Source organism: Ammospiza nelsoni, chromosome 3 (genome assembly GCF_027579445.1).
Source record: "Ammospiza nelsoni isolate bAmmNel1 chromosome 3, bAmmNel1.pri, whole genome shotgun sequence".
Taxonomy (NCBI): domain Eukaryota; kingdom Metazoa; phylum Chordata; class Aves; order Passeriformes; family Passerellidae; genus Ammospiza; species Ammospiza nelsoni.
In genome coordinates, this window is record NC_080635.1 from 50,456,922 (window position 1) to 50,475,512 (window position 18,591).

At 39.9% G+C, this 18,591-nt stretch overlaps 1 protein-coding gene across 4 annotated transcripts in view; it reads right to left on the reverse strand.

Moving 5' to 3' along the window:
* The window catches only part of MAP7 (microtubule associated protein 7), a 109,691-nt gene that overhangs the window by 42,306 nt on the left and 48,794 nt on the right, over positions 1 to 18,591 (reverse strand). For all 4 annotated transcript variants that reach the window (XM_059468868.1, XM_059468867.1, XM_059468866.1 and 1 more), the window contains exons 2-3: positions 5,594 to 5,662; positions 849 to 926 (exon numbers count right to left, since the gene is read on the reverse strand). In XM_059468868.1, the coding sequence (XP_059324851.1) occupies positions 849 to 926; positions 5,594 to 5,662 (147 nt within the window). The remainder of the gene's footprint in view (positions 1 to 848; positions 927 to 5,593; positions 5,663 to 18,591) is intronic.

Below are 18,591 nucleotides of genomic sequence, written 5' to 3' on the forward strand. Positions count from 1 at the left end.
TCAAGACCTAGGTGACAATTAATGATGGCTCTTCAGGTTAGAAGAAGCAGCATAATTCTGGCTGGAGTTACAATATAGTTCAATAAACTTTCAGACTTGGAAATGGGAAATAAAGAACTTCTGTTTCTCAAGCCCTTAGAACAATTCAGCATTGAAATAAATCAGAGTAAACACATAAAAAAGAGGAAATACTTGTATTTCCCAACATCCCAATTACCACAGAACCTTGTGGCAGCCAAACATTTACACATTTTTCAGAAAGCCACCAGTCTGGCTTCACATAATTCTTAATTCTCTCACCATCATACTCAGTACACTGTCCATCTGTAGTCACTTGTTAGGCAGCCTTCACTATTCACTCAAACTATGTTATACTTATGCAGGCCTAGCTGACATAACATATTGAGCACACCTATTTGATTACCACTAACGGTTTGACCTGAAAAATGTACCCCAAGTATACATTAAAAAATTCAAAGCATACATTGGCAACATATTCTTCAATTCTATTTTATGGTATTCAGCATTTTAATCTTAATTGGTAAAATATCCCAAAACCTCAAAATTCCATTTACATCAGCTAAGTTCCCTTACATGATTTCAGAATTAACACCTACTTTTCATTCACATTAATAGAATAGGTGAGAGATACAGTACTGATGAACTAAAAGATTTACTTTAAAGATATGGTAAAGTATCTGAGATGATACTATTGCAAACCTAGCACTATCATTTTGCTAAAGGACTGCCCCTAAAAGTAAGTTGGCAATAATGCTGCATGCAGACGATAGTCCAGTAAAAACAAACAAAAAACCAACCAACCAAACACACACAAGAGGGGGCCTTACCTAGCTGTTTTTCTCTCTCTTCTCTCCGTTCTCTGGCAAGCCGTTGCCTGTCATCAACCCTTAGTACTGTTGGGTGATCTACAAATGGAGAAAGAGGAGTATTAGGCACACAGCATAAAATCAAATACTACCAAACCCAAACTTAGAGGACAGTGGCTGTTTAACAACCCTAATTATTCTGTCAAAATAGATAATGTTTTGAGAAATCCATCTTATTTTAAAAAACCCATAAAACTGATAATTAGAAGGCATTCCTATTTTTAATAAATAAAATACTTCTAAAGAATAGACTAACATGTGACTGCAAATACCCAGCAAGGCTACTGCTTGTGAAAACCAAGGAAGACGCTTTATTTTTGTTTCCAAGCCTAAAACAACTTGACTTCTAGAGAGAATACTGCTTATTATTCCATAATGTCTCTCCAAAATGCATGCACAGGAAAGGCTATTATAATCAAGCTTTGTCTTCCCCTTGATATTGCCTCAGAACAGCTAATAAGCCCTATATCATGACACAAGAGCCTCGGCATCCAAGCAAAACAGGCTGAACCAAAACACTGCTCTGGCTGAGTCATTCTAAAGCAGTCCTGGCTGAGCCTCTGGAAAAAGCATGATATTGATCTCAAAAGACGTTTGTGTGCACATGTGTTAAAAACTCTGGCAAATATACTAAAGGCAGTGAGGCATCACATGCATGGACTTACAAGTCAAGTAAGATGAGAGCTTTATCTATCGTATATGAAAATTTATCTACATGAGTACTTCACAACTATCTGCAACTGGCTGCTTGGATCACAGCAGTAAGACCGAGGATCACATGAAAGATTTGTGTCAGAGCCCAGGTCTGACGTTAAAAATTCAGGTTTGGTTGGAAAACATCACTTGCTCAATGATGGTTCTGGAAGACAACAAAGGGCTGAACAGCTAGCATCCAACTTCCAGTCTCAGCAATGGAGCTGTTCCAGACAAAGGGAACAAAATCCAAGTTAGCAATTCATCTCAGCATGCTGCCAAAACCAATTTCCTACTCAGCCTGTTCTGTTAAACCTGGAAAGTTTTTAATTTTATGAGGTTTTTTTCAGTAGCACTGAAAAGGTCTGCTTTGCATAAGAACACAATAAACAAGAAACCCACAGAAAAATAAAAAAGATTTCTGGATATAATTAAATGGACTAATTTATTTTAGTATTGAGAGGAACTCAAAGTATTTTAAGATAAAGAGCTTTTCAAATACTGTCATCATGAAAGAACACAAGATAACAGAACCTTTTCACTATTCGGTGTGAATACACATGTAATCAACTTGTAAAAACATGTAGAGTCAGCCTACTTGTGTATAGGCTGCATACCTATGAAAAAAGTTATTAGCAAACAATACAATGGGTCATAAAACTGAGGTTAAAGATATTTGCAAAGTATGTCCCTGAAGTGAGGCTGTGCTAAACTAATTTTGAATAGATATTTGAGTTAGATTAAAAAAAAAAAAAGCGCATTTCATCCTTTAACAGAGTTTTCTGCATGAGAGTGACAGGATTTCTCGGGTGAACCAGTTCACCAACAGCTACCACACTTTAATTACACTTGAACTCTAATCAGTGAAAAACTATTATCTCAACTACTGTCAGACTAGAGCCCCAATTAAGAGTGCTAATAGCAGTGCAAAGTAACAGCTGCAAGGAGCAAACCCATTGCACAGTTGGCACGGAGAACCTTCACACAGGACAGCCCCCATGAAGGGCAGAACCAGTGAAAAAGTCATCAGCAAAGGTAATCTGTCACCCAGCTGCAGGTCAAAACTTCAGTGTTGGCTGGCTAGCCCAGAGTGCTGCCATTTATGACAGTGTGCTCAGCCATGGCATGGCAGAGATTTGCCCACTGCAGGGTGTCCATCTGCATTTGGCTGATGTTCAGCAGCACGCTGACTCACACACAGTCCCTTCAGCATGCAGACACGGGTCAAAAGGGTAATAATATTCCTTCTCTCTGGTGACTGGCACACAAGGTTCACAAAACATGAATTTCTGTGGCATGAGTAATTAGTGCTTGTGGAATAATGCACATTTTCCCTGGAAAACAAGGATTCCCTTCAAGGGCTGTCAGCAAAGTCAATGTAACATTGAGTTGACAGAAAATGATGAGGCACTGGGGAAAAATGTAGAAACCTGCTTCTTTCAGAATACCCTTCCAGTTCAGGGTTTTTTTCCCTTTCTTGAGAAGAGAGATTTCCCTAACGGAGAGAGGCAACAATTCTTCAAAGAGGCAGGAGGGTTACATGGACAGGCAAACTGAAAAGGTCTCCCTTAAGAATTCCTAATTATAAGCAATGAAGGAATAAAATAAATTTTTAAAGTTGCCCTCTGCCACTCTGTTTGAAGATATCCAATTATTTTTTCCATATCACACACCTGATAGTGCTCACACAAGAGCAGCCCCTCTCCCAACACCGCAGGATGTTAGAACAATCCTAAAGAATTCACATTAAGTCGCAGGCTATGCAGAGTGTGTGTCTTCAGTAACAATTGATTTTGCACACATTTGGGATCATAAAGAGCTAAATCAATATTAGCACAAAGATGAGGGTAACACCTTTGCAGCAGACCATCATTGCATTTGCTCTACTAGACGCTGGAGCACATATTATCAGTGCAAGATTTACACTGATAATTAAAATATCTTCTCTAAGTCTTCAAAATGATCCTTCATAGTTTGGCTAAAACCCCAACCTCCAACATCTGCATTCTGAATCCAGATGTTCTGCTGGCACCTTCAGTGCAGAGCATCAATGGTTTCAAACTGTGGCAAAAGAAGAGAGTTCACTGGGACTGCTCCCCATTTTATTTCTCACATCTTTATTCATTAAAAACCCACCAGGCAAATACCTGGGGGATTGGCATTTCTTCTTATTTGGTAGGAACACCAGGACAAACAAACAAAAAATATTTTGTACACTCTTTTGCTCATATTCCTCATCAGACCATAAGCTTTAAGTTACTGTGAAAGGAAATGGGGAAAATGTCAGCTGCAACAAATCCTGCAAGAATTTCTCATTTTTTAGAGAAATAATTGCCAACTTGGCATATGCAAAACCTAAGAGACAACACTCCACAAGACCCACATGCTGCTTTGGAACTTGCAGTCTGGTAAAACTGCAATATGTGGGAACTCACACTCAGCAATCTATTTCCCTCCACTTATGTAACAGGCATAGAATTAAGCATATGTATGATAGGGATGTTTGGAGAATAAATAAGCCATAGTTCTACATAGGAGAAATTAGTTTTTTACCTGCTGCTGGAAATTAAGCCTTTAAATTCCATATGAAAACAGTATATGTCCATATATTTAGAACATTTAGTGTGTGTTCAAAATTCATTTTAACAAGTTAATAGGTAATTTTGAAAGCTTAGAAGCCTTGAACAGTATATTGCAGAAATTCTGCACTGAAACATCAATAGGTTTTTGTCCCTAATGATAGCAACAAAAGGAAAAAATAAGTTTTACAAATCTATAGAACTAAGACTCAACAAACTCTTAAGCGAAATTTATATTTGTAGAAATTAAGTTCCTAATTTAACAATTGTCATATACAGTTGTAAATATGACCAGTTTTTGTGGCTCATACTGTCAGCTCACTCTGCCTTCTCTCACTCCAGCCCCAAGAATTTTGGATTCCTTCTACACACCGCCACAGATGAAGGGAACATTGGAACAGCTAAGATGCCCTTCTGAGAAATGAAAACAAGATTAAACTACTGTAGAATAAAGCAAATATTGAACACTGTCCACCACAAAGAGCTGTGGAAAGAGGTAATATCTTCTTTGTTTTCTCCTCCTTTTCCAACACTGTCTATCTGATTGAGAGCGGCCGTGATTCCTGCTCTGTGCAGGACCCAGCGTGCCTGGCAGAGCATGCCAGGTGGGATCTGAACACAGTGCTGGGATTCCTTCCCTCTGGGGACACAGGCCAAGGCACCCCTTTTGGGGATAGAGAACATCTGTCAGTACAAAACAGGCACTGAGCTGCCAAGCTGTCAAGGAGCTGAAAAGGGGATGTTAGAGTGGGCCTGGTCCTCAGCACCACAAGCACCTCTGCTTTCCCAGGCATCTGAGCAAAATCATTACTAATTGCATTCTTCAACCTTGGGTACCTGAATTGCAACACAAACAATTTAGATATCTGAGTCCTCTTCTGGATCTTGGTCTAAGCATGCAAGTGGAGCAGACCCATGACACCAAGGGCTACAGTAAGGTTTTTAGCACATACATTTTCAACTGTGTAAGCAAACAGTGAACTAAATCCACACAGTGTACCCGTGAGGTATGGTGACGTAATGAGACACATCTGCCCACTGCACAGAATATGTTACAGACCATGGCACGCTTTGTGGTAAGTGAGGAAATGCCTGAACAGAGGCACATGTATACAAAGCTGCAAATCTTTGCCTACAGCACATAATTCTCGTTCAAGCACAGATGCAAATACGGTGGCTTCTGTTGTCTTCTCTCACCTCCCAGCCCTCATTCCTAAGCTATTCTAAAATATAACTAGATTTTTCCAGTTTTGCTTCTTTGCATACAATCACATATTCCAGCCTATCTAAACATGAACAGTCACTGATACCACTTTTGTCTGAAACAGTGAGGTACAAAAGCAACAAACTTTACAAGTTGCTGTGACAACAGCTGTTTTCCACGCACCATTGAGGCAAACAGCCTTAAAACATGGAGCATGTGGAATGGCGTACCTGGTTTAGTTCCAGCATTGCTTTGTCCTGAAGTCACTTTCTTATCTTGTGTTTCAGAACCTTCAGTTCCTAAAATAAGGAAGAAGATATTAATTAACCATTTTACTTAGTAGTAGATCACTCGCCTTATTATATTGAAACTTAAATATTGCTGTATTCCCTTTAAAATCAGACTGTTCCAAGATTTCACCTTAATGCCATTCTACGTCATTTTGCATTAAAAAAACCCCAAAGGAAAAAAGCATTTAAGCCACAATACAAGTTCCCAATTCAAGTTGAGGAAAGAGCCACAAGAAGATTTCATTTTAGCAATGTGTTTTAATAAGACTTATAAGATGACTTGCAGATCCCAGGTTTCTAAAGGTATGGTATGAGATACTGGCAAAAACTTCTTTACAAATTGCACATCCATAATGCAGGACTGGAGAGAGGACTTTTAGGGACCTGAATGAAATATAACTGAGGAGATATTCCCATTATTTGCAACAGACTTTTGATCAGCCCCTAACAGCCTAGAACGAGATCTAATTTTGGAGTTCTGAATGCCCTTTCAACAACCCTTTATAAAGAAAAAAAATCTCAGAAGATTCATTACTATTACTCAAATCAAAACCATATCCTTGTTTCAGCATCTATCTCTAACTAAAAAAAAAAAGAAAAAAAAAAAACCCAAGAAATTAGATGCCAGGATTTTTTCATCTTACTACTCATCTTTGTACCCAGCAGTTCCACTATAGGGGTGCTGGAGTCCAGAACACACCAATCTGGGAGCAGCCTAAAGGCAGACTGTAGGAATTCTAAGAAGCCCTCCGAAAACAGCTTGAAAGCATTTGCAAGCAAGGATAAAGAGGCAGTTATAAATAAAGCCTAGGGGATGAAAGACACCAATTCATTTGAACAAAAATATCACTAGAAATGAAAGTTGGAAAAAAAACCCTTATTACTCTGGATTTAAAAGCTAAACAGGAATTACTGTATTAGATCCACTTCAGAAAACATAATTAAAACAAATTTTCCTCAGAAGGCTCCAAGCAATTTCTTATGCAGGTCAGCTTTAACAATACACACTCAGCATTTAGTACCTCAGTGAGTTCATTCCCTTTGTGGCCTCACAGAAATCTTTGTTTCCCTGCTTACCTCCTTCCACAGGCATGTGTCAGGATTAACACAGAGGGTAAAAGGTAGCAGGAAGAACCTGTATGCTACACATACTGTACCATTTTTGCAGGGGAAAGTTGGGTGAGGGAAATAGAAAAATGCTGTTATCAAATGTTTCATGTTCAAGAGCAACGTTTTGCCAAGAACAGTGTTCAAAAATCACATAGTCTCACCAAAAAAAATTGTGTGAAACCTTAAATAATTGTCAGACACTGCTCTTCTTGATTCCTGCATTAAGTCTCTTGCAATCAATAGAAATAACCACTGTTCAACTTAACAAATACTGATTCCAAATGATAATAAGAACTGTAACACGTTAAAGGCAGCCCAATACAAGATTTTAGTATTTGCCATTTTAAAAGCTCATACAAAAGATTAGTGTGACCTATGGGTAGATGGATCAATTTTTGGCAAGATAATGTGAGCACCACTGAACTTGGCAGGATCTACCATTATAAAAATCCATACCTGGTGCTGGAACAAGTCCAGAGAAAGCCAAGAGAGTTGGTGGAGTGACTGAAGCACAAGTGCTGTGAGGAGCAGGGGACGGAGCTGGGGGTGTTTAGCCTGGAGAAAGGGAGGCTCAAGGGGAATCATATCACGTTCTACAACTGCCTGAAAGGAGCTTGTAGTCAGGTGAGGGTCAGCTGCTTCTCACAGAACAAGAAGAAACATCATGAGAAGGAAATGGCCTCAAGTTGCACAAGGAGAGTTTTAGACTGGATATTAGGAAAAAAAAAAAATCTCCCCAAAAGAGTCATCAGGCTGCCCAGGGAAGTGGCGAAGCCACCATCTCTGGAAGTGTTAAAAAATTTGGGGATGTGGCACTCGGGGCCATGGTTTAGTGGTGAACATGGCAGTGTTAGTTTAACTGTTTGACTTCATTTTTAGAGGTCTTTTCCAACCTTAACATTTCTGTGATTCTAAACTCTTCATATCTTACCTCTCCCTCAAAGTTAAGGCACTTGTAAAACAAGCTTTTCTTCTGCATGTATCAACTATTTGGAACATTCTCAGAAAAAGTCCTACTGTAACTCAGTGGGACTACATCACAATTCCCATCAGCCTGGCCTAGGGCATCATCTAGAAGAGGAAACTGTCATAAAAAAATAAAAATAGTGTTTCTAAGAGCTAGTGAGAACACTGATGCTCTAATAGTGTCAGCACAAATTTCTCTGCATCTTTCATACCAAGTATGTGCATTATTTTCTACAAGCACTGCACCATGGGATTATGCAACACTCCATTAACTTTAAAACTGTGGTTTAAATGCCATCCAGAAAATACACTTGCAAAAAAGACCTAGGTACATGAAGTAATACTTTTTCCCCATATTTCCTTGTTGAACATTTCCTTGGAATATTTTTGATATGGTTTGAATACACATTCATATGACCACTTATATGACAAGTGATGAAAAGAACAGATGGCACACCATGAATTTTAACGATGCTGGAGATCAAATAGGAATTGGCACAAGCATTTAGTAACCAGTGTAGGTGTGCTCCCACACAAAATACCTCCTGCTCTAGGATACAAACAGATTAATCAGACAACCAAACATCTAAAATCCACACCTAAATATTGACAACACTGGTTTCAATACCTAACAGATGCCGGAAGAGATATAATTTAACTATCTAATATTTGCTCTGCTGTTTATCTTGGACCACTACCTTTCCATAAAGGAATAAAAGTTGCATAAAGAAGTGTTAGAGATGGATCATTTTCTGTGAAGAACAGCTGTCTCTCTCAGCTCTGCCATTACTATATGGCACAGCTTTAAACAGAAAGCTGAACCTCAGCTTCTTTTTGTGGAAAGAGGGGAAAAAATAGGGGGAAAAGGCAAGAAAAGATATATGTATTGCTACTAAATAATATGCATTTGTAAATGCTGAGCTTTCAAGTAACACCAGTGGCAACACAGAATTCAGCATCTACACCAGGAGCAGAGCTGAAAGGGATCGATCCATAAGGATGATTAGTGCTAGGGAGGACCTCTGCAGGCTCAGCTTTTAGTTTTGCTTTGAATGAAGACAAGTTAAAAATTGAGAGATTATTCCTACAAGAACAGTTTTGTAATGGAAATGAAATCTATTTAGAAGTTTCTGATCAGTTTCAATATATCTATGTGTTCACAATCAGACAGGTTTAATCAATACTTCTGTTACCAAGATAAGTACAAGGTCTAGAAGGACTGACAAGCAATTTCATAGGATGTCAGCTCACCCCATGTCTCACACACAGCCATTATAATTACAGTAAACTCCTACAGCAGTTAATAATCTCTGTACCAAATACCAGTACCAAAGTTTACTTCCTAAAATGGAAAAAAACCCACCCACTTTATGATGGCTAGAACTACTTTGAAAGAGCTGTTCCATGATCAGCATCTGTCAGAGAAAAATGCCTTTAATAACCTTACAGTCTAAGGTGTTCCTCTTGAACTAACAAAACCAGTTATCTCCAGCTTGTCCAAAGGAGGCCTGTGTGAGGAGAAGTAGAAATTGCCAGCAGTGGGAAGCAAAACAAGCACAAAGACAAAATTTATATTAAAAATATTCAAAGTTGAAGAAAAGGCTCACAAAAAACACTGAGAAAGGAGGAAAACTATAAGCTTTTAGTGCTTCTTTACATGCCAGATAAGCTCTGGTCAAAGAAGCCTGGCCTGAGAGACAAGGTAACATATTCGAGGGGAAAAACTTTGTTGAGAATTAGAGCCTCTGGGAGGATGTGCTGGAAAGCAGAAGGAACATTCACCCAGATCCTGGAAAAACACTGAATGCCAAACATTGAGAGACAAAGCATCACACTGGCATTTTGACAGGCCTTTTTAAAAACACAAGTGTTGTGCAGAATACGAACACTTGTTTTTCAGCCTGTGGCACATCAAGCACATATTTGCACAGTGTGAACCAGCTATTCCCAGTGAGGTGAATGACAAACCAAAGGCCCCACAGCAAGGCTGAGGAGCTGGAAAGAAGATGCTTAAGCTCTGTTCCATGGGAGAAGGGAATCAGCCACAAGAAAGAGGCAGGTCTATTTCCAGAAGGTCTCTACCACCAGAAGTGTAAGCCTCAGGAGGTTAGACGCAGTGTGAAGTGGCACTTGGGGAACACAAGCAAGAAGTGCTGCTGAGACCTGTGCCAAGGTGAGGATGGGCACAGCAGCCTCCCCAGAACTGCATGCCAACACGGGTCTGGAAGTGGAGCTGTACAAGGGCTGCACAGGTGTGGATGAGAGCACAAGCACAGGAGAGCCCCAGGCCTGCAGACAGCCATGGCACGGCAGGTACACCTCTGGGCACAGGGTGCTCTGAGCACCAACGGAGAAAGACCACCCTCCAGCTCCCTGCTCTATTTCTGCCAGTGTGAGAGAAGATACTGAGAAGCAGAAACAGCTAAATCAGAGGAGGAGGGATTACAGGGAAAAAAGAAGAAAATCTAGCTATTCTGTACCTGCCACTTGTCATCTAATCCCCCCGGTATGACTGAACAGCTACTTTTTTTAGCTGTCTGAGAGTGCTGGGGGCGTGTGGGATGGGGAAGGCTTCAGAAATGACAGCTGGAACAAACTCATGCCTCAGTAAAAAAGCACTGCCAATACACAGCAGAGGAAACTCAGCATTAAACTGGGAAATTTAAAGCAGAGCTAACTGGGAACTGATATAGTCTTTACTCCTTAGCATCTAATCCTGCTACCTCCAACTACTTCCTTATGAACACTGCTCAAAAAGAAAACAAAATAAAAGTCCTACTCTTAAATCCCCTCGTGTATTTTATATAGCATGTCACACCTGACATACACAATGTAAAAAATGCAGAGTTTGAATTACCCAGAATTAAGCAGAGAAGAGAGTAGTCTAAATTTGTACATGTTATAATAAAGAATTGGGGCTAGTCTAGGCAGTTTTGTCTGGACACTGGGAACAGCGGCCAGCTAGCATGTCAATCAAGTCAGAGGCATTGCTGTGCTAGGTAGAGCATGTTGAAAGTACAGATACAGGTCAGAGCTGACAGAATTTATTATTTATTAATTCAGAAACACATTAAGACCAAAATCCTGAGTACCTGGCTCAGAATAAGCATCTGAGCATTCAACAACTGGCTAGTCTCTTCTAAGGCAGCATCACTGAAATTTAGGACTAAAGAGTCTCTTTAATGGCAAAACTGGGTTGTTTATCCTAAAAGCAAATTCTTGTGAGCCATGATCCAGGGGCTGAATACATGGGAAAGCAGAAATCAACACAAATTAAAGCTTTTCCAGTACTTGTGACTTTTGCCTCTTCTTACATCCATAGTTTATGAATAAGACATGCAAAAACTACTGTCCATATTTACAGAAAAAATATATTTTGCAAGTCCTTAGACTTTCACATTCTTTGTGTTATCAATATCTATATATATTTAGACAAACAATATACTAAGTAAAATTTTAGTGCAATTTATTGGTTTAGAGTTAAATAATGTGTTCATTCCATACTTGCACACCATGCTTACTTGCATTTTAAAATTGCAATCTGAGGAACAAAGGACAGCAATCTTTCCAAAGATAAATAGGTCTCAAAGTTCTATGGCTGGCCAAAAATTACCAAGATGCATGTAGTACCTGACAGATAAAAAGGTAAAAAAACCAAGTACCTGGATGTTTAATACTAAAATCCTCAGAGTAAGTCTGGACAAAATTACGATCTGCTCTCTTCTTTAGAGTTGTTGGAGAGGATAAGTTGTAAAGAGCCTCATTTAAAAACTCACTTGTCAGACGCTAGTTTTCTAAATCTGCTTGTCAATAATGACTCTAAAACTTCCCCTCAAGAAGAGAGTGGGGTGAGTGTTGGCCTGGAAGCCTGTTCCAGCACAGCTGGGGACAATATTTTCCAGTGCTTCTGCACTATACTGAACATTGGACAGACTAAATTTCTTATGCTGCTGCTTCTGCTATCTCTGAGCTGAACACTAAGTCAATACTACTCCTCGCTGTCACAGCATAAGCACATTGCAGCCCTAATCTTGTTCAGGGCCTGTTACGCTTTTCCGAACATGATTATAAAACAGTGCCTTGAGTGAACCAAAGTCACATGGCCACCAGCACTGGCTTTGCTTTTGTAAACTCCTATGCACGCAAACATAACCATTACCAAAGCCAAGTCCTTCAAAACAAGATAAAGGGAAATTCTCACCTTAAATTAACACATGCTACAATGAGACCCTGCTGAGAGGCTTGAAAATGGATTAGAGACCCAAACCAACAACAGTTGGTACACAAAACCAAAGCATCTCCTCTCATCACCAAAATCCATTTGTACAAACTGCACAGAAGAGCTGTGTCCAAGACAATTACTCCAACACTTCAACAGAAGCACAGAACTAAGCACTGGCATTTTATCAGTATAAAACAGCTCCTCCTTTTCTCCCTTTCTGTAACAACTTAGAACTTCCCTTCTGTACAGGAGGTAATAAATGGTGCCTTGCATGTTGCTGCTGGCCTCCAAAGCGCAAGCAGCCTGGCAGCAGCCAGCTCCTATCCACAGACCATTCTGAAGCAACCTTCATCCTTTAAATCCCTGCCTGCAGAGCCCTTCCTGTGTGGCAGATGTGCTGTGCTGGTAGTTGGCAGACGCTCCCTGAGCAGTAGCTGAGGACAGGAGCAAAAGGGCACACTAAGAAACCTTTGCTAGCACTTACTATGGACAAGGAGATTCCTGGTGCTTCTGGGAAGGATCAGTGACCAGTTCAAGAGACAGGCTCAGAGCAGCGCTGGGGGTGAGCTCAGATCCTACAATTCTTTTAGTGCAACATGGTGGGAAACAAGGGAAATACCTCTGGAGATTGGAGGACTGTAAGACTCAGCAATAGGTTGCAGGAGGGACAAGGAGAGCACAGCATGAACGTGCCTTTTGCAGAAGCTTGCTCACAAGAGATGTCAGCTTTCTAGGGAATGGGGAAACCAAGACACTGATGGTGCACTACACTGCACTTATTTCAGGTTAATCCTTTGGGGAAGGGCATACAAATAGGAATAGAACTGAACCATCGGCTTGGAAATTTTACACATGTACTGTCCATTCTATTCCACCCAAAAAAACCCAAGCCCTCTTAAATGAACTGAACACCAGGTTCAAAAGAGACACTAGAAATATTTCTCTAGCAGAGCTACCATTTCAGAAGAAAAACAGAAACACATCAAAAACAACTCTTTCAGGCTTCTTAATTTAAATTCTTCAGAAAACTCTTGGCAGGATGGGTAGGACTATACCATCAAATCAAAATATTTTTGTAACAAATTTTTCTTCTAATTAACAACATAGATAAAATTATTTCAAGAGATTTTCAAGGTTTTGCCAACTATTGTAGCAGTAAGGGAGAAAGAACTGCAGGAATTCTGCAGAAGCCCTGGATCTAATGCATTCCAGTGTGTTAAAACTAAAATCTAGATTTCTGTTTTGAAACGACAGAGACACGCACCTAATTCTGGCTGGATGTCAACACTCAGATTATCTTGTTAAGGGAAGTAGGTTTAAGTGATTTCTAAACGAACTTAGGTGAAGAAAGAGTATTTCCAGACTATAGACCAGTTTGCTATTTTTAGCAGAGGTAATACAAGTCTTCACAACTTCAGATAAAAACTTTTTGAAACTTCCATCATTAGCAAATGGAAAATGCCTGTTCTTCTACAGTCTAAACAGCAGTACTTACAAAGTACATTTGCAAGTTGGAGGTTTGAGTCAGAAAAGTGACAGAATATCTGTTTCACTTCTATTCACTGAAACATGAAAGCAAAGTTCATGCCTTATTTAAACATGCCTATTAATTAAGATTATATTAAAATATTTTCAATTCTTAAAAGGTCAGTGCTTTAGTACATCTTTTTGTACTTCCAACAGTGTGGAACTTACCAGTCTGGTTTGCAAATATAAATAAATTATATGACACCAAGCTGCAATGACTGTCCCAATTCTTTTTGCTCTGGCACTTATCACACAAGTCTACAATCACAGTTGCCAAACAAAGCACTGCTACCAATGCTCCTCATCTCTAATGGCCTGCCTGAGCAAAGCAGAGTGAAAACTCACCAGCATTAGTGCTTACTACTCCCGGAATGGTATAAAACTTGCATTGTTTTCATCATATAGACTAGAGAGATAAACACAGCTAATTCAGCACTCAACTGTAAAACATTAAAGATAGAAGCACAAATAGATTTATTTGGAAACAATCCACAGACATAAATCTGGATGATGCAACTGGCTATAGGGAAAGGGTCAGCTTTTTTTTTTTCTTTTAAAGATTAAACTTGTATAACTGCTCCATTGGGAGATGCATATTTATAAAAGATTACTTTTGGCTGACTACGTCAGCTTTAAAAAGCATTGTATCCTAAAATATTAAATAACGTAGAAGATACCAAACCAAATGCCTTTGTAGGGAGAGTTAGGATCTCTTAAGGATGATAAAAGAAACACAGTGTCTGGAACAACATTTTTTAAAAAGCTGACACTCATATTCTCTGGATAATGATATTTCATTATCTCACTGCAATATAAAACAAGGACACTAACATGAAAGGATCCCTGGCAAAAAGGTTTTCTGTTGAAAAAGTCTGTGCTATGAAGCCAGTTCTGCAGTTGGCCAGAAGCTAGCAAGCTCACCCAAACACAGATGAGACACGTGAATGGAAGCTTTTTAATTACACATCACCAAAATGAAATCTGAAATGCCACTGCCTGAGGGCATGCAGGACAACCTCAGTTCCAGACAGCCAGCAATTTGTGCTGTGCAGCCTGTCTCAGGGCATGGGCTCTCCAAACACCAAAAGCAGGCAATGTGCAAGATGCAGTGATTTATTTGTGAGACTGCTACACAAGGGCAAACACCTTCAGCCAAGGTACAAGAGTACCAGCTGCTTCTCCTCAGATTCCCCACTGCTGCAGGCAGCATTTGCTACCACGATGTCAGAGAGATTCCCATACCCAGGATCAGTGTCAGTGTATTGCTGCAGTAGCTGTACATGGAAGGTCACCTCAGACATTATGAAATGAAGTACCTGTACAGTTTTCTAGATGAAAAGCTCTTCTGGACTTAAACCAGAGATCATTCTCCAAACTATGAGGTAATTCCTGTGAGTAATTCCAAGGTACAATGAAGCTTACACCTACTGCTGAGAAATGGAGAATCGGGCACAGACCAGCCTGCTTTCTGTATCACACCGATTCCAAGGTGAGATTGCTTGAATTGCAGAAAGAAACTTGAGTGTCCCATTATTTGATACCCTTGCTCAGAGGGCACAGTGATCAAAGCATATTGCAGCCTGTGAGTGTTAGTGAGATAGCAACCGCAGCAAAGTGAGTGTGGGCATGGAGAGAAGGGGAAAATGGATACTTTGCTATACATTGCTCTATTGAGCAATTTGATCTTGAGATATAGGTATTTCTGAAAACAATGCAATCTCTTTAGTCTCAAAGAAAAGAGGACATAATCACTTCTCCCCACTGAAGTAAAATAAAACGAAACATTCTTTTGATGCAATACATATTTTTAATTTAAATGACTATGCTGCAAAATGAACAATATCTACTGATTAATTTAGGATACTCCTGCCAACATAGAGCTTTTCAGAAAACACAGTGCTTTCTTCTTGCCATCCCACTGACATACACAAGTCACCACATCCCTCCTGAACTCAGTGCATACCCATGCTTTCAACTCTTCTGACTTAGCTCCATGTGCACTGAAGTTCACAGTTACCATCCAAGTGACTTCATGTTTTAGACAGAGTAGGCCCATAATAGTTGTTCTTCTGCCACCACAGAATCACAGGATGAATCACAGAATGGTCTGGGTTGGAACTGCCACCACAGAATCACAGGATGAATCACAGAATGGTCTGGGTTGGAAGGGACCTTAATGACCATCTAGTTCCAACCCCTCTACTATGGACAGGAACACACTCCACTGGAGATCAAGTTGCTCAAAGCCCAATCCAACCTGGCCTTGGACATTTCCAAGAATGGGGCATCCACAACTTCCTAGGTCACCTGTTCCAGTGCTTTACCATCCTCATGTGAAGAATTCCTTCATACACGGCAGCATACTGATCATTCAAAAGCATGGCACTACTCTTTTCCTGTGTCACAGTAATTAATTCCTATGTACAGCACCAAGTGATTCAGTTGCCCTGTGCGGACACCCCCCCACACACATCCCATTTTCAGGTGCAGTCTCAGTGTGCCCTGTGTAAGAACAAACAAGTGTTATCTTCACCAACATCCAAAAGCTGAGCCTTGCCCTTGCCAGGTGAGGTTTAGACCAAGGAAACAAATGAGATTTTAGAACTGCTTTTTTCCATAGGTAGGAAATTCAGATTTTTGCTTTAATAATCTCTCTCTGCTGCATGTGCAGCTGCAGGCACACTCTAAAACTAGGGCACTTCAGCATTTTACACACACACAAGAGCAGCTGCAAGAGGCGTAAGACACTTAACAAATGAAATGATATTAACTTTTTAAGCATAAGAAAGTTAAAAAATAAAACTATTCTCCTTCAAAGCCTTCTTTCTTTGGTTACTCTGCACTGCCACCTTACACAACTATACAAGTGAGACTAGAACAGAACTCTCCCACTGCATTACTTTTAGAATACACTTAACATCTCCTTGACCTTCTGGGTAGCTCCAATCACTTTCTTTCTACAGAGCTTCAGCCAACAGTACAGCAGCTCTCACTGGATTCCATGTTACTGGCCTGCCACATAAATGACAATTCCCTCAGTACCTATACCCATTAAAAGACATCTAAAATAAAGCTTAAGAGAAATCCATTATCCAAGATCTCCCATCCTCTGCTTTCAATTACTTTAAACTCAGAATCACTGTATCTGCTGAACTAAGTGAAGTCCTGGCCTTCATCCCATAATTGCTTTAAAGCATCTTCAGTCTCATCCTTTTGCATCTAGGAAGAATATGGGGTTGCAAGAGTAACTTTGTTCAATTACCTCATTTGGGAGAGAATAAATGGGCACTCATCACAATAAAAGAAACAGGACCATTTCAACCCAGCCTATTGATTTAGTGGCTATTTTCCTCAGTCATAACAGAAGTACATTTGCACAGACAAGTGGTTTCAGACTGAAAGTGTTTCATGCCCATTATGGTTTAGTTTCACAGGACAACTCCCAAGAAACTCCTCTGCACAAGCCCTGACAACTGCCTTTGGTGAGATCTTATCAAACCTTTCACCAGAGTTAAAATAAAGATGCTCAAAACACAAGAAGAGAAGATAGAGGGGAAAAAAAGAAGTATTATTTCACACTAACAGTCTAAGGCATTAGTACTCCATGCAAACGAACATGGGGTAAAATTTACTATAATTAGCTATAGAGCTGCAGAGTTTTCTGCAGGATTCAGCTTCTAAATAAAATAATGAAGTAGCACAACCTTTTTTACCAAGAAAAAGTCCATTGCCACATGGGTTTCACCTCCCGACTTGGCACCCTGAACTGAATATGGGAGAGCCTGTCAACACCAGAGTGCGCCTCAGGAGCTTGACTTGGCTGAAAAGCCAAGTTAGGCATTACACTGAGATAGCTACACTGCTCCTGGTACCCAATTATCTTCACACAACAACACTTTAGGCCACTTAGATTTATGCCTGGCACATTTGCTGTGATTTCTCTTCCAGAGAGATAAAATCTAGATTACCTACAAATTAGTGGGATCAATACAAGTAACATAGGTAATCACTTCACTGCTGCGGGTTTTCTTGGGCAAAGCTCCCTGCAGCTCAAATTTTGTGGAGATGTTCAAAGTCCCCCTTCCAGCCTCAGGAAAATAAAACATGAATGATGCCTGCAAATTGCTATAGCAACAACCACCTCTCAACTAAAGTCAGCAGGAAGATTCACAGAAGCTGGGCTTTGTTTATATAGCCTGCTCTGTAGAGACAATTATTTCTGAAACAGAACTACAAAGGCTCCGTGCTGTTATTTAGCAGTTGAGCTCCTGGATGCACACGTTCAAGCCATTACTCTAATTCAGAGTACTCTTGCCTGAGGAAAACAGGCAGTTTTCTGGTAGCCTGCCCCTGCCTCGCTGGAAGGGATGCTGTAACTACTTAGAGCAAGTGCAACACTCCATTTGCTGCTTCTTCTCCTGTTCTTTTTATATAAAAGATCTGTGCTATGACTGCAAGCCAAATAAAACGAGCATTTAGTGTGGCACAAAATGCATGTACACAGAAACAGTGCAACAAAAAGGAATGCTTCCTACCATTGCTGAGCGGGGAACAGAGCTGAAACACTGACTTAAGAAAATATATTTCTGTTGCATGACTTATCCTTAATCACTTCAATCACTGTCAAAAACAAAAGCTGTGCCAGGCCCACACTATCATATTTAAGGAGGCAGAAGACAAATATAGCTAATAGCAGCCAAGAGCTCAACAAGATTCTCAAGACATCACTTTCTGGAAAACTTGTGTTTCAAAGCAAGCAGCATAGGAAACTGGAAAATTTATTTTCAATTCAGGGAGCCTTTCTTTACTGCTGTCCAGCTGTCATGAAGTAGGGCTTCCTGAGGAGCTATGTACTGCTTGGCAGAAAGGTAGAAGATTCTAATTGCTAATTACAACACCCCATGCACAGAACTGAGTCTGCACAAACAATCTTAATAATTCCTGAGCCCCATGCATTGGAAAAATTATAACAAATGAATATGTGTTTAGGAAGCTAAAGGTATATATTTCAATCAGAAGGTATTACGTGCAATCTTTAAATAACACCAACAGTTACTTTTAAAAAGTCTTTATTATGAATACATCAAATGGTTACTAGAGCTCTTTGGCCTTT